Source organism: Delphinus delphis, chromosome 16 (genome assembly GCF_949987515.2).
Source record: "Delphinus delphis chromosome 16, mDelDel1.2, whole genome shotgun sequence".
NCBI classification, from domain to species: domain Eukaryota; kingdom Metazoa; phylum Chordata; class Mammalia; order Artiodactyla; family Delphinidae; genus Delphinus; species Delphinus delphis.
The window spans coordinates 35302922-35314895 of record NC_082698.1 but is presented as its reverse complement, the minus strand read 5'-3'; the positions used below and the strand labels follow the sequence as shown (position 1 = coordinate 35314895).

Below are 11974 nucleotides of genomic sequence, written 5' to 3'. Positions count from 1 at the left end.
CCCCTGAAAGGTTCCCACCTCAAAGAAGTCTTTGTAGAAACCCTCTCCGCGGCCTCCCCATCGAATGACGGGCCTCCACAGCTTAGACTCTCAGCACTCTGTACTTTTTACTTCTTTATATACTTACTGCAGATTGTTACCGTATATTTATTTCTGTGATTATTTCTTTAATATTCATCTATTCCAGGAAGGCAGGACGGGGACAGTTTGGTTTTCTCATCACAGGTCATAGCACCTGGCCCAGCACGTGGCGGCAAAGTAGCTCCCCTTGGAGGTCAGCAATCATTGGCCAGGTGTGTTTTCTCGTGGGCAGGCTTTGCCATTACGGCGGGTGTGCACAATAATTGTTAATCCTCAGATTAGTCAAGCCCCAGGGGAACATCTTAAGGGAACACCTTAACTTGCAGTAATCATTTTGCCCACCAGAGGTCTCTTTCTCCCCATCACTGGGGCCAAAAAAGCTTGAACTCCTGGGTATCTTTATGGTTTTCACAGCTGTGCTGCTCAATGTGGCTGTGCTATACCACCACTTCCGCATCGCCTGGGGGCTTGTCGGAAGTGCAGAATCTCAGGCCCCACCCACACTGGAGGAATCGGAATCTGAATTTTAACAAGATCCTCAGGTGATCTGTGTACACGTTAAATACTGAGAGGTGCGGTTCTACGGGACACTCCTAATATGAAAAGCTTGGAAGACAAAGAAAACCCCATCTAAATGGCCTTTTTGCATGATTCTCACTGAAAGGAGGAAAGAGGGTTAGGATTTGCTTTTATTATGAACATAAAATATACATACAGCATAATATACATTTACACATTTACAATTCGCAGTTACTTTCATCTCTTTTGAACTCATTCAGTTCTGCACGGCCCAGCGGCCCGCTCCTTCCACTTACACTCAAGACATTCTCTTTACCTTGGTACGTACAGCGTGTGACCTAGTAAGAATGACCAGGCCCAGGCGTCGAATGGCGGGCTTTACAGTCCTCACAGAATCACTTTCATTCTGTTTCCTTTCCTGTCGCTACAGGCTTTCCATGGCCTCACACTTCAGCATGAAAAATTCAGGAGAAAAGAAGGCTGCAATAATCCCCTTTGTCTTTCAAAAACACCCTGAAACATCTTCCATGAGAAACATCTTCCATGAGCGAGGTGACACGTAAGTTGGCACTGACAGCGCTTCTGGTTAACACAGTTTAAGGGCTACCTATGGGAAGAGGCTCTGATGCATCCCATAGAAACTAAGCTTGTTCTCCAAATGGGTGACCACAAAGGATCTGAATGTCGGTGGTATCACAGTAAATAAATAAATAAACAATAATAAATACAAATAAATAGAGTGGGTTTCACTAAGGGAAATGTCAATACCTACGTCCCTGTGCTTTCTCAAAACATAATTAGGTGCCGCTTTACAACAGTTGATAAAGAGAAGCTGGTTTTCATGATGAGTTGCTCTTCGGGGCGGTGAAGAGCAGCCAATGGAAGCTTCTATCGTCGTTTTCCTCAGAATGTCTCTATGCGAGAGGCTTTGTAGGAGTTCTCTTTGAGGCTGTCAAATATTGCTTTGGTTCCATTCTGCCACTGTAGCACCAGATCTATCGGGGTCTTCCCAGCCTAATCAAAATAGAGGAGGGAATTTGACTTCCAGGGGGGAGGCGTCTATAAATTCATCTCGTGTGTGTGTGTGTGTGTGTGTGTGTGTGTGTGTGTGTGTGTGTATTTAATGAGGTAATGGATAGGTGTATGTTATTGAAGTGTTTTATGTTTTCCATTATGAGTGATTTGCAGTTTATATTCAAACCAGCCCTTCACTGTTTCTCACGGGAATGCTTTTGGCATTTCAGATTAGCAATGGTTTTCTTTCCTGTGGGATATCCCAGGTGGTGGTAAAAATCCCCAGTCCCTAGACACTAAACAGCAAGAGTAAGCCAAGTCATTTTCAAACTCAAAAAATGCCTCCATACTTGCCCAGTATCCTGCAAAATGGGTGTGGGGAGGTAGTAGTATCCCTCTTGGTCAAGAACCACTTCCTATCAATTTGGAAAATGATTCCTGATTGATAAAAACTGGTAGAGAATGAGCTGCTTCAACACCTTGGCTTAAGTACACAAGTACCACTCCAAGGGGTAGATTTTTCACAGCTGCTCAGAACTTACATTGGTCTCTCCCAGGAAATTTATTTTTCTTGGAGATGATATCAATGATGTATGAATAAATAACTTTTGAGACCAAACATTTTTTACCTTAAGCATACATCTCAAGATATTTACAACAATTAAAACTGTGTCATCTCTCAACTCTTGTCTTTAAATTTGAGAAGTCCTAAAATTTTCCATCTCTATTCATTCAGAAGTCTCTCTTTATCCCAGAGACTGCAGACTGGCAGCTTTGAGATGCAAATAAAGCTAGAGACCTGTTTTGGCCCAAACAGAGCTTAGATTTTTTTTTAAACCTGGAATTAATTGGCAACAGTTGGAAATTAAGAGATTTCCCAGCTGAATTTGTGATCTCTGTGAAAAAACTGGGAGACCTGGCAGCACAATTCCCGTGGTTTCACGGAGCAGCAATGGGCTGAGTTGGGGAAGGGCTGCTACCTTTAAGTAAGCTGTGTGCATGGCACCAGCAGCCACCATGTAAGTCATCTATGCCATCTGCCTGGAACCTGTGCGGATTTGAGTTAGTGGCCCTGCAACCTTCATTCTGGACCTTCTCACCTTGTAGCATCGCACCTTGAGGGACACTCATCAGCAAACACGAAGACAGAGTTTTGGACAACAATACAGTAATGTATTGTTTCCAGTTCCCTTCAAGATGGTGTCCAATAGCTTAGTGGTCTTTTTTGGGAACATCCATCCATTGGGTCAGTGACATTAACAGTTCCAGAACCTTTATGCTGGGGTCTTACTGATAATTCAGAGCCCTGAGTACTATTTGTATATTTGGAGCTATTCTTTCATGAATTCATCGAACTCCTCTGTATTGAAATTTATCTCGTGATTCCCTGGCTACTTACACAGTCTCCCCAAATCTGTACGCTATTTATCTCTGCAGGTAGTGTCTCTCACTGCCTGAAAAAAAATCATATTTTCTGCAGCCTTGGGGATTTCATTAAATCTACTCTTTCTGATAGTTTAAATTATTTATTTATTTATTTATTTATTTTTTTGCGGTACGCGGGCCTCTCACTGTTGTGGCCTCTCCCGTTGTGGAGCACAGGCTCCGGACGCGCAGGCTCAGCAGCCATGGCTCACGGATCCAGCCACTCCACGGCATGTGGGATCTTCCCAGACCGGGGCACGAACCCGTGTCCCCTGAATTGGCAGGTGGACTCTCAACCACTGCGCCACCAGGGAAGCCCCCTCCCAGTGATATTTTTAAAGCTTAGATGATGCTTGAGTGGGAATTGGGACCATGAGGAAAATTTGGTTACATTCCCTGGCTTACAGATGAAGCTTAATTAATACGTACTTATAAAGGGGACTTATACAAGCATTTTCAGGGCCTAAATACAGGAAAGTATTTTGAGGGATGTGCAGATAAACCAAAGAGGAGAATGAACAGAAATTATCTCAAAAATATAGGCAATGGAGCTTCCCTGGTGGCGCAGTGGTTGAGAGTCTGCCTGCCGATGCAGGGGACACGGGTTCGTGCCCTGGTCTAGGAAGATCCCACGTGCCGCGGAGCGGCTGGGCCCGTGAGCCATGGCCGCTGAGCCTGCGCGTCCGGAGCCTGTGCTCCGCAACGGGAGAGGCCGCACCAGTAAGAGGCCCGAGTACCGCAAAAAAAAAAAAAGAAAAAAAAAAAAGGCAAAAGCATGGCTCCCCCTGGAAAAAGTGGTAGCCTGTCATGCTGCTGTAAGGAGGGGAGGACTATTCAGAATTACTTGGATTAGATGTTGATTAATTTGAGTTCCTTGGCCCTTGGTTGCATTGACCACTGTGGAATTTTTGACAACTTCAGCAATGGTGGGTGTCTTTATTCCTGACTACCCCAAACCTTGCTCAGCCAGGGATGGCCAGGGCAGACTGTGCTTATGTCTGTAAGCGTGGGCGGTTTGGCCATCTTTTATCTTCAAGGCCAAATTTTTAAAGAATTACTACAGGCACCGAGGTCATAGCAGTCACGATGGCTTCCCCATCTCTGACCAGGTGATCTGAGTCCTTGCCAAACTCGGCAATGTCCTTATGGGAATGACCAGGGGCATTTAAACCAACAAGAGACCCCTGAAATATCAACACTACCGTTGTAAGAATCTTTTCAAGTATGTGAGCCATATTTCTGTTCGTTAGAAAGCTGGCAAGCAGGGCCCCTTGCTTGAGCACTTACACAGTTCTTGATGTTGAGGTCGGCGCCATACATGATCAGGAGTCTGATCATCTTGTACCGGTTCAGCCTCACGGCGTCATGCAGGGGGGTATCTCCTTCCTAGAGAAGCAGAGTGAACAGACAAGGTGAGCCTGAGGCCAGGAAGTGGGTCCCGCAAGGGTGCCCGGCTGGGGCAGTTATTCCAAATATGTAAATGAGTGAAGCTTTAGGAGGCCAAACTCTGCCGGGCTACTCACTCGGTCCTTGGCGTTGAGTTCCGCCTCGCAGGCGATGATATGCTCTGCGCACTCGTAGTGGCCGGTCCTCACCGCCACGTGCAGCGCCGTGCTGAGCAACTGCAAAATGCAAGAGTCTGCTGTGTCCCTGGGCTTGAGGACAAAGGCTGCCCAGACCCCAAGGCATGTGTGAAGGGGAGAAGTGGAGGAGGGACAGGGTGGAGGAGGGGAAGAAGGAGGGGGACAGGAGGAGGAGAAATACCTTATCCCGCGCACTGATTTTTGCTCCTTTGTTCAGCAACAGTTTTAAGACATCCAGGTTTCCTCCGCGGCTTGCCCAGTGAATGGCTGTGGATTCAAGCTATACCGGGAAGGTAAAAGGAGTTAGTGAAAGAAGAACCTAGACAGAGGAATTAGTACTTCGTTTCTAAAGCCCGGGAACGCCAGGTTTGCTAGGGCATCCGTGGGTGACACTGGGCTGTCCTCGTCTAGGTTGCCAGTTGTAACTATTGTAGTCGAAGGCTCTTGCCTAGTGTTTTGGCTAAACTCTTAAGTGTGTGAATGTGAGTGTATGCGCTCCTGTGTATGTATCTATGTGCGTGTTTGCATCGTTAGGAGGTTCTTAATAAATCTTTTTAAAAGAGGATAAGAACTGCAATTTATTGGGAATTTCCTCGTGCCAACATAGTGCCGCGTACTTCAGACACAATGATGCTCCCAGCAACATTATGAAGTGGGTATTCTGTGCTCATTTTGCAGATGAGAAAAACAAGGCTCCGAAATATTCAAGTTTCTTGCCCAAGGAAACACAGCTAGTAAGTGGCAGAAGAGATATTCTAACCCACAGTCTGCCTGGAACTTTTAACCGCTTTTGCCAGGTAGACTCAAAAGTTCTAGACAAATGTATTTTAAAATTCTGGCAGAATAAAAGTAGTCCCTTCCAAAAGATGTTCATCTGGATCTGACACCTCTCCCTTGTCCCTGTTGTTTTTTCCTCATCCCTTGCTGGTTCTCTCCTGCCATTTGTGCCAGCACACCCTCTGTACCTTGACCATCATCACTCGTGGTCACTGCGCTTACTCATAGGAGTAAGTCTGGTATATCCCTGGCCCTCCAAATCCCATGCTCGTGAATTTTTGTGTCTTTCTATACAAACTTTATATTTTGTTTCTTTTCTTGTTTTTCTGTGTGTACGTCTTTTGGGTTCAATTTTGGCCAGTTCCTTTGGACTTTTCCAGTCCCTTTTCCACTTTGCTGAAAAGTCAAATTGAGCTGTATTTAAATAAAGCATTTTCCCAGCTCAATCTTCAGGTCGTAAAATATGCTGTGTACCGGTCTGTGTAGAAATCACAGTGGTTGAATTACTGAGGTCTGAATAGCAGCTACTTTCCGTAGATGAAATTCATTTTGTATGCAGTCTAGCCCCAAATCTCACAGATGGCAATCAGCATCTATCATATAAGGTGTGCAGCTAGAGAATTCTGAGATGCTGTTGGCAGCCAAGGGGCCAGGAGCAGGCGGCCACATATGGTGGAAGGACATGGAGGGTGAAAGGCAAGTGTTGACTGCGTTACTTCTCAGTAAGGCTACTGACTTGATAATGACCCAAGTCTTCGATGAGGATATTGAATTCTGTCCAGCAGCTCTCACTTCCTTCGTTTCCCTGGAACACTCCTCTCCTTTCAGTATGTGTAGAAAATACTTCCCACATGACCTAGTCCCATCTCCCAACTTCCCTTTGTATGGAGAAACGAACTTCTGCCTAGTTCTTGCAGATCAATTTTCAATACAGTCAGCCCCCTTTTCCATTGTAGGTTTTCTCAAGTTTCATATAGTCTACTTACTTTGGCTCACTTCCAAACAAAGAAATATATTTACCATATCACGGAATTCAATCTGGGCTCCAGCTTCTATTAACTTCTCCACAATTGCCAAATGTCCTTCTAAGCATGCTCTATGAAGAGCTGTCCGTTTATACTGTCAAAATAGAGATTTAAGAAAGAGAGAGGGAGCGATGCATATAAAAATGAGCATAAATCCTTTCTAAGAAGTATGAAGCTGGGGACTCTGATGACCTAGCTGATAGAAACTTGAGTGCTTCTTTATGAATTAGAAATGTCAAATTTACTAAACTCGTTGTCTACAACAATTATTCTGCAACTGAGATTTGCGCCTCCTGCAACATACATTTCTAAGTGCTTCGAGGTCTACATCAAGGCACATGGGCTTAAAGATTCAAAACTACCTAAATGCTGACATTTCCCTTTCTTGTATTTTGTGCCTTCATGGTGTCTGTAGTATTTGCCATGCAGTTCAGGCTGTTTTCTTCCATCTGGGACAGTTGATAGGTTGAATATCAAAAAGCATTCAATTCATTTTTAAGAAAATGGGAGACATTTTTCATTCAACTTCAGAAATGATTCCTTATTCCAATTCATGGGGGAAAGGATACAAAAAGGGTTAGTGATTTCTGGTAAATGGCTTCATATAAATGGATTAATAGACCGTGCTGGAACACCTTTTAGGCATTTCACTCCAATGCCCTCTATTTTCAGATAAGGAAACTGAGGTCCAGAAAATGCAGACTGGCTGCTAAAAATCCAATAGGCCAGTAGTGATAGAGCTAGCACTTGAACTCCAGTCTACAGATTCCCTGTGTGGAGCTGATGTATTTGAGTCCAATCAAAGATAATGCTAATAATATATTTCTCCATTGGTGACTCGTTGGTCCTGCCATATTAAGAGTCTATCCCAAAGATCTAAAAATTAAAGACAAGCTGAAAAAGCAGTCAGAAGTATATTAGAGTGCAAACAATAATGCAATCCCTAGCACTGATCCAGCATTTTCTTTTTCTGGACCACTGCACTCCCCTGTTATGCTATTGGCATATGTGGCAACAGCTGGGGAGACTGTTTCAGGTGGATTGATTTTTGGCACTAGATTAGCAAGGCTGCAGCAAAGCATAAGAAACACGAAATTAATGAGCTGGATTTTGCAGTGCTTTGTATAAGCCTTACCTCATCACAGACATCTGGATTGTTCTTGTCTGACAAGAATTTTTCTACTACTGGCAGTTTATTCTCCAGGGCAGCCTTCAGAAAACTAGGCACATCCACAGGTTCTGTCTAAAGCCGAAAAAACAGTGTGAGAGTTACCATGGGTTTTCCAACATTCAATCACACCCTCCACAGATATTTATTCCCCTGTAGCCTAATGCCGAGGTGTAATACTGCAAAACCAAGCAGCCCTTACGATGATTTCGGGTTCAGGTTCCTTCACAACTGGAACTTTAGTTTTCCTGTATTTTTTCCTTTTCTTCAGTTGAATGATGATTTCAAGGTCTTCTAAATTTTCAAGCTTTGATCTTTGTTCTAGTTTTTTCTTCTTGAGCTAAAAAAGAAATCCATGTTTCAAAATACAGTGAGTTCTACTGACAAGCATTCTGGTTGTGTCAAAACAGAATCTGCAAGGTCTGAGCTAAGTACGTGAACAGTTTGCGCAAAAAGATAAAAAATTTATAATAAGTCTTTGACTTGGATTTAGTGATTTCTTATTCAAGTACTTAGGGGTCAAATTTTTCCGCTAATTGCCTTCATCTTCACTTTCCTTTCTCATAGCATCAGCTTTTCACTGGAGATAGGATCTAGTCTCTAAGTGATGATTTTGTAATTATTTCCATAAACAAACCCCAGATTTCTGTAGAATTTTGTATCATGCTCATGAATTTTTTTTTTTTTTTTACCCAGAAGACTCCACTAATAAGTTTTAAGCTCTAAAATTTCAATGCCATTGTCTTTCAGGTGGCCCACTAAGCAGGGCTCATGAAATAGACTATCCTGGACTACAGCTAACAAATGCATGTTTTATCTGTGGTTAGTAAGTAATGAAAATTCACCCAGCAACACATTTTGTCAACACAGAAAGCGGCCACAGTCAAACAATGATCCTTGGACCACAAACCACATTACTAAGAAAAAGAAGGCTCCCTTGTTTGGGATTAACCAGACAGTGTAAGACATCAGAAATTCACTGGACACATTTCTCTTTCCAAGTCTTTCAATCAAAACACAGTCACAGAACATACAGTGATTGATTTGGAATCCAGAGGTCATAGTCTTGCCAAAGAATTATTTTCTGCAACCTGTCCCATAGAAGTTGCCTCTTTATAGGTTAGAATCTGGTAAAGAAACATCTTTGGAATGGTTGCATTTGTTTGGTTTCTCTCTCTTCTCCTTCCTGTCTGGCACCTCCATCCTCTGCCCCGTCCCCAACCTCCCACGCATGAATTTCATGGAAGGGTCTTACCTCTGCCTCTCGCTGTTTCTCAGTTTTCCACTGTTGCTCCCGCAGGCTCACAGAGTGGGCTGGAAGTGTTTTCAGGTCGTCTTGCTTCTCTAAAGTGACAGCAGCTTCATACTCTCCATCTCTGAAATCCTCAGGAAGGAACTCCCCAGCGTCCCCACTGCCATTCTTCTTCCCTGTAACCTACAAGGGAAGATGGCAGGGTCAGAAGTAGCAGGCCTGTCCTGGGGTCATTCTCCACAGAAGATGCTGCAGGCAGCCCCCAGCCCTCCCTCCCTGCTGACAGTGGCCTCCATTGCAGCACATTCTCCTATCTCAGGCAGCAACGAGTTGCTGCAGTGTTCCAGGATAACCTTCAGATGCTTGTCCCCCTCTCTTGGTTAAATCAAGGTTTAGGTTAGGTTGAAATGTTTAAATCTACTTTTAATCTACTTAATCACATTTCTCCTAGGAAAATCACAATCTGTCCTCCGCATCCCCACCGATTATTTAAAATTCTTTCATTTTAGGTTGATGATCCCTTGCCTTGAGTTATAGTTTCCAGACATATATTCCTGCAATAGAACTTCTCCCCTAAGGCATTTTGATAACTATACATGATTACACACTTTAGTAATAAAAGCAAAGGAGAAGATAATAGATAGGAAATATGTAGAGAATTCATTACTGCCAGCTCTCTTTTTCCAGTTTCACTTATTTCATCACATAAACCAACCATTTTCCATATATGACATTTTCAGAGTACCAGCACATTATGCAAGAAAGAAAAGGGCATTTCAATTTTCAAATAAAAATCAAGGCTGCCCCATTTTTCACTTCGTAGAAATAATGTCCTTTACATACCAGCTCTTCTACTTTCAGAACCATCATGTTGACCTAAAGTTCCTCTGTCTGTTTTCCTCCTGGGGGTTGAAACGTTGAGTCGGCCCTGGGGAGCCCCCTTGCTCTGATCAGCTTATATAGCTAGGGCCGGGTGAGCTAATCTTCCAACCTGGGAACCCAAGTAACACCCCTGCCCCCACCCGGGGCCAGCTCAGAGGCAGGTGAAGTTTCATTCCAGACTCAGTGTCTGGGAAGCAGGAGAGGGAGGGGATGACAAGTAACCCCACTGAATATGTGAATCAGGAAGAAATGTGAGAGGGCCATTCCTTTGGCAGTGACCACACCGCTCAGCAATGCAAGTCATCCTATTTATCGGGAAGCCAGGGGACAGCTGTCTGTTGACATTGCACCACACCACTGCTCCTTTTCCTTCTTTGTCAGCTTTCATATGACTAACCCTATCAAGAAAATGTAAATGCCCTGCGTATCACACCACCAATAATATCTTTCTGATAACCAGACTTATCGACACGTCACTTGAGGGAAGTGTTGCTTCAGGACATCCTATTCCCATGGGTAAACAGCCTGCGAGGAAAGGATCCGGGTCCTAATTGCCCTTGTCTATATCTGTTTGGAATTCTCTGGAGTGATGTCTGGGGCTAAAAAGGCCCCATGACATGCCACCTTCCCATCATTATAAGAAATTGAAAGCATTCAGTAATGCACTTTTATTTTATGGTGTCACAGGCCATAATTAGCACATGACATGCTTACTGTCTTCTTAAACAGCATGCTTACTGGAGCAATTTTTATTCAAAAAGTTTCCAAAATGTCCCAAGATAGGTTATATGAGACCGGTTATTAGTAACAATATAACCTTGATTAGGTCATAGAGCCAGAGTGCTCAGGTGCTGTGGATAAAAGACTAACCTGTGGGAGCTGGTCAATGGAAAACTGATGAATTCATAAAAGTGCTAACAAAAGATCAAGATAAAAAAAATTAATTATATGGGACTGAGTGAACTGATGAGGATGATTATAATTTTTGTGACTCTCCGTTTTAAAAAAAAAAAATCCCACAAGGACACAGAGGCAAAAAATATACAAATCAATTTTCACTGCAAAGTAAAGGAGCTGTTACAGTGGAGGATTCCTGGACTGAATGTCAATATTATGACATAGTATGAGTGTGTTTCGTGTTTGGTAATTGCAATCATTGTTGCTTTTGTTGCGGTCATCCATTTACAATGCGTGGTGTCAGTTTGTTTGTCTTGTAAAAATAAAATACAGTGTGTGTGGGTGAGTTGTGGTGAAAAAAAAAAGGAAATTTAAAATTCCTGGAAAAAAAATAAAGTTAATTAGTAAGTAAAAAATAATAATAATAAATGCATATCCCTGGGCCCCACCTCAGGCATTCTGAGTTGATTTATGGTGAGTCCTAAGAATCTGTATTTTTCAAAGCACTCAGGTAATTCTGATGCATGAATGCTTGAGACAGGTTGCAAGAGGAGCAAAGAGCTTTACTTGGGGATGGGGTGAAAAGACCTCTGTTTCTGGCTTCTCATCTCTGAGGTGTTTAACTATGTGAAAATACTTAGGTCTCTTTACAGTTCAAGGAGAAACTGAGATTACTATCTCCAAAGCCATTTAAAACCTAATTTTTCTTAGTAAAAGTGTGGGACTCGAGGGACATTGTTCCAGCTAATGATTAAGAACTCTCCAGACAATAGGGGCTTCTTAGACAATGGGTGAATTTCCAGGATGTCCGGCCCCCTTCCGAGAAGGAGGGAGATAAACAAAATGTAAAAAAGGTGTCTGTCAAAGACCAATCAGGAAGCTGGGGACAAGTTCCCTCTCTGGTCCGAGCCTAAACCGGGACCAATCAGCAGGAAAACACAACCAAATCTATAATTTACATACGGGGAAGTGGGAACCTATAAAACTGGCATATTCGCGCCCAACCGGGGTTCCTTCTTCGACCTCCTGCGTGAGGATCAAGGAACCCCGGTGCACCGGCCTTCAATAAACCTCTTGCGTTTTGCATCGGCTTCCGACTCTTGTTGTTTCCTGGGCGAGTCGAAACTCCTAGGAGACCGCGAAGGTCTAACAAAAGAAAGGAGTGGGGGAGTGAGAGTCTGAATGGAACAAGTGTGTTCATTAGGATGTTATGTTGACCTGTGTTTATCACTCCCTTAAACGTGCCCACACAACAAACATGGCTGCCAATCTCTTCCCCCTTGAACTGATGTTTTTTCTGGAACTTTCAGAATGAGACATTGACACACACACCCCAAAACCAAAGTGCTGG

At 43.4% G+C, this 11974-nt stretch overlaps 1 protein-coding gene across 1 annotated transcript; it reads right to left on the bottom strand.

Moving 5' to 3' along the window:
• Positions 1–744: 744 nt before the first annotated feature.
• Positions 745–9766, bottom strand: ANKRD1 (ankyrin repeat domain 1). Its single transcript, XM_060033648.1, has 9 exons — positions 9688–9766; positions 8848–9027; positions 7795–7932; positions 7560–7667; positions 6420–6518; positions 4804–4902; positions 4563–4661; positions 4327–4425; positions 745–1614 (listed from the first exon to the last, which is right to left on the bottom strand). Exons 1-9 carry the CDS (start codon positions 9712–9714, stop codon positions 1504–1506), a joined length of 960 nt encoding a protein of 319 aa, XP_059889631.1. The 5' UTR covers positions 9715–9766; the 3' UTR covers positions 745–1503.
• Between the last annotated feature and the right edge of the window lie 2208 nt (positions 9767–11974).

Bases quoted from the DNA above. Each gene is read 5' to 3' on its own strand.
- ANKRD1 (XM_060033648.1), bottom strand. From the start codon at position 9,714: ATGATGGTTCTGAAAGTAGAAGAGCTG. The intron at 4,903-6,419 runs GTAAATATATTT...TTCCCGGTATAG, and splicing joins AGATTGAATTCCGTGATATG to CTTGAATCCACAGCCATTCA. The intron at 4,426-4,562 runs GTGAGTAGCCCG...CTGCTTCTCTAG, and splicing joins AACTCAACGCCAAGGACCGA to GAAGGAGATACCCCCCTGCA.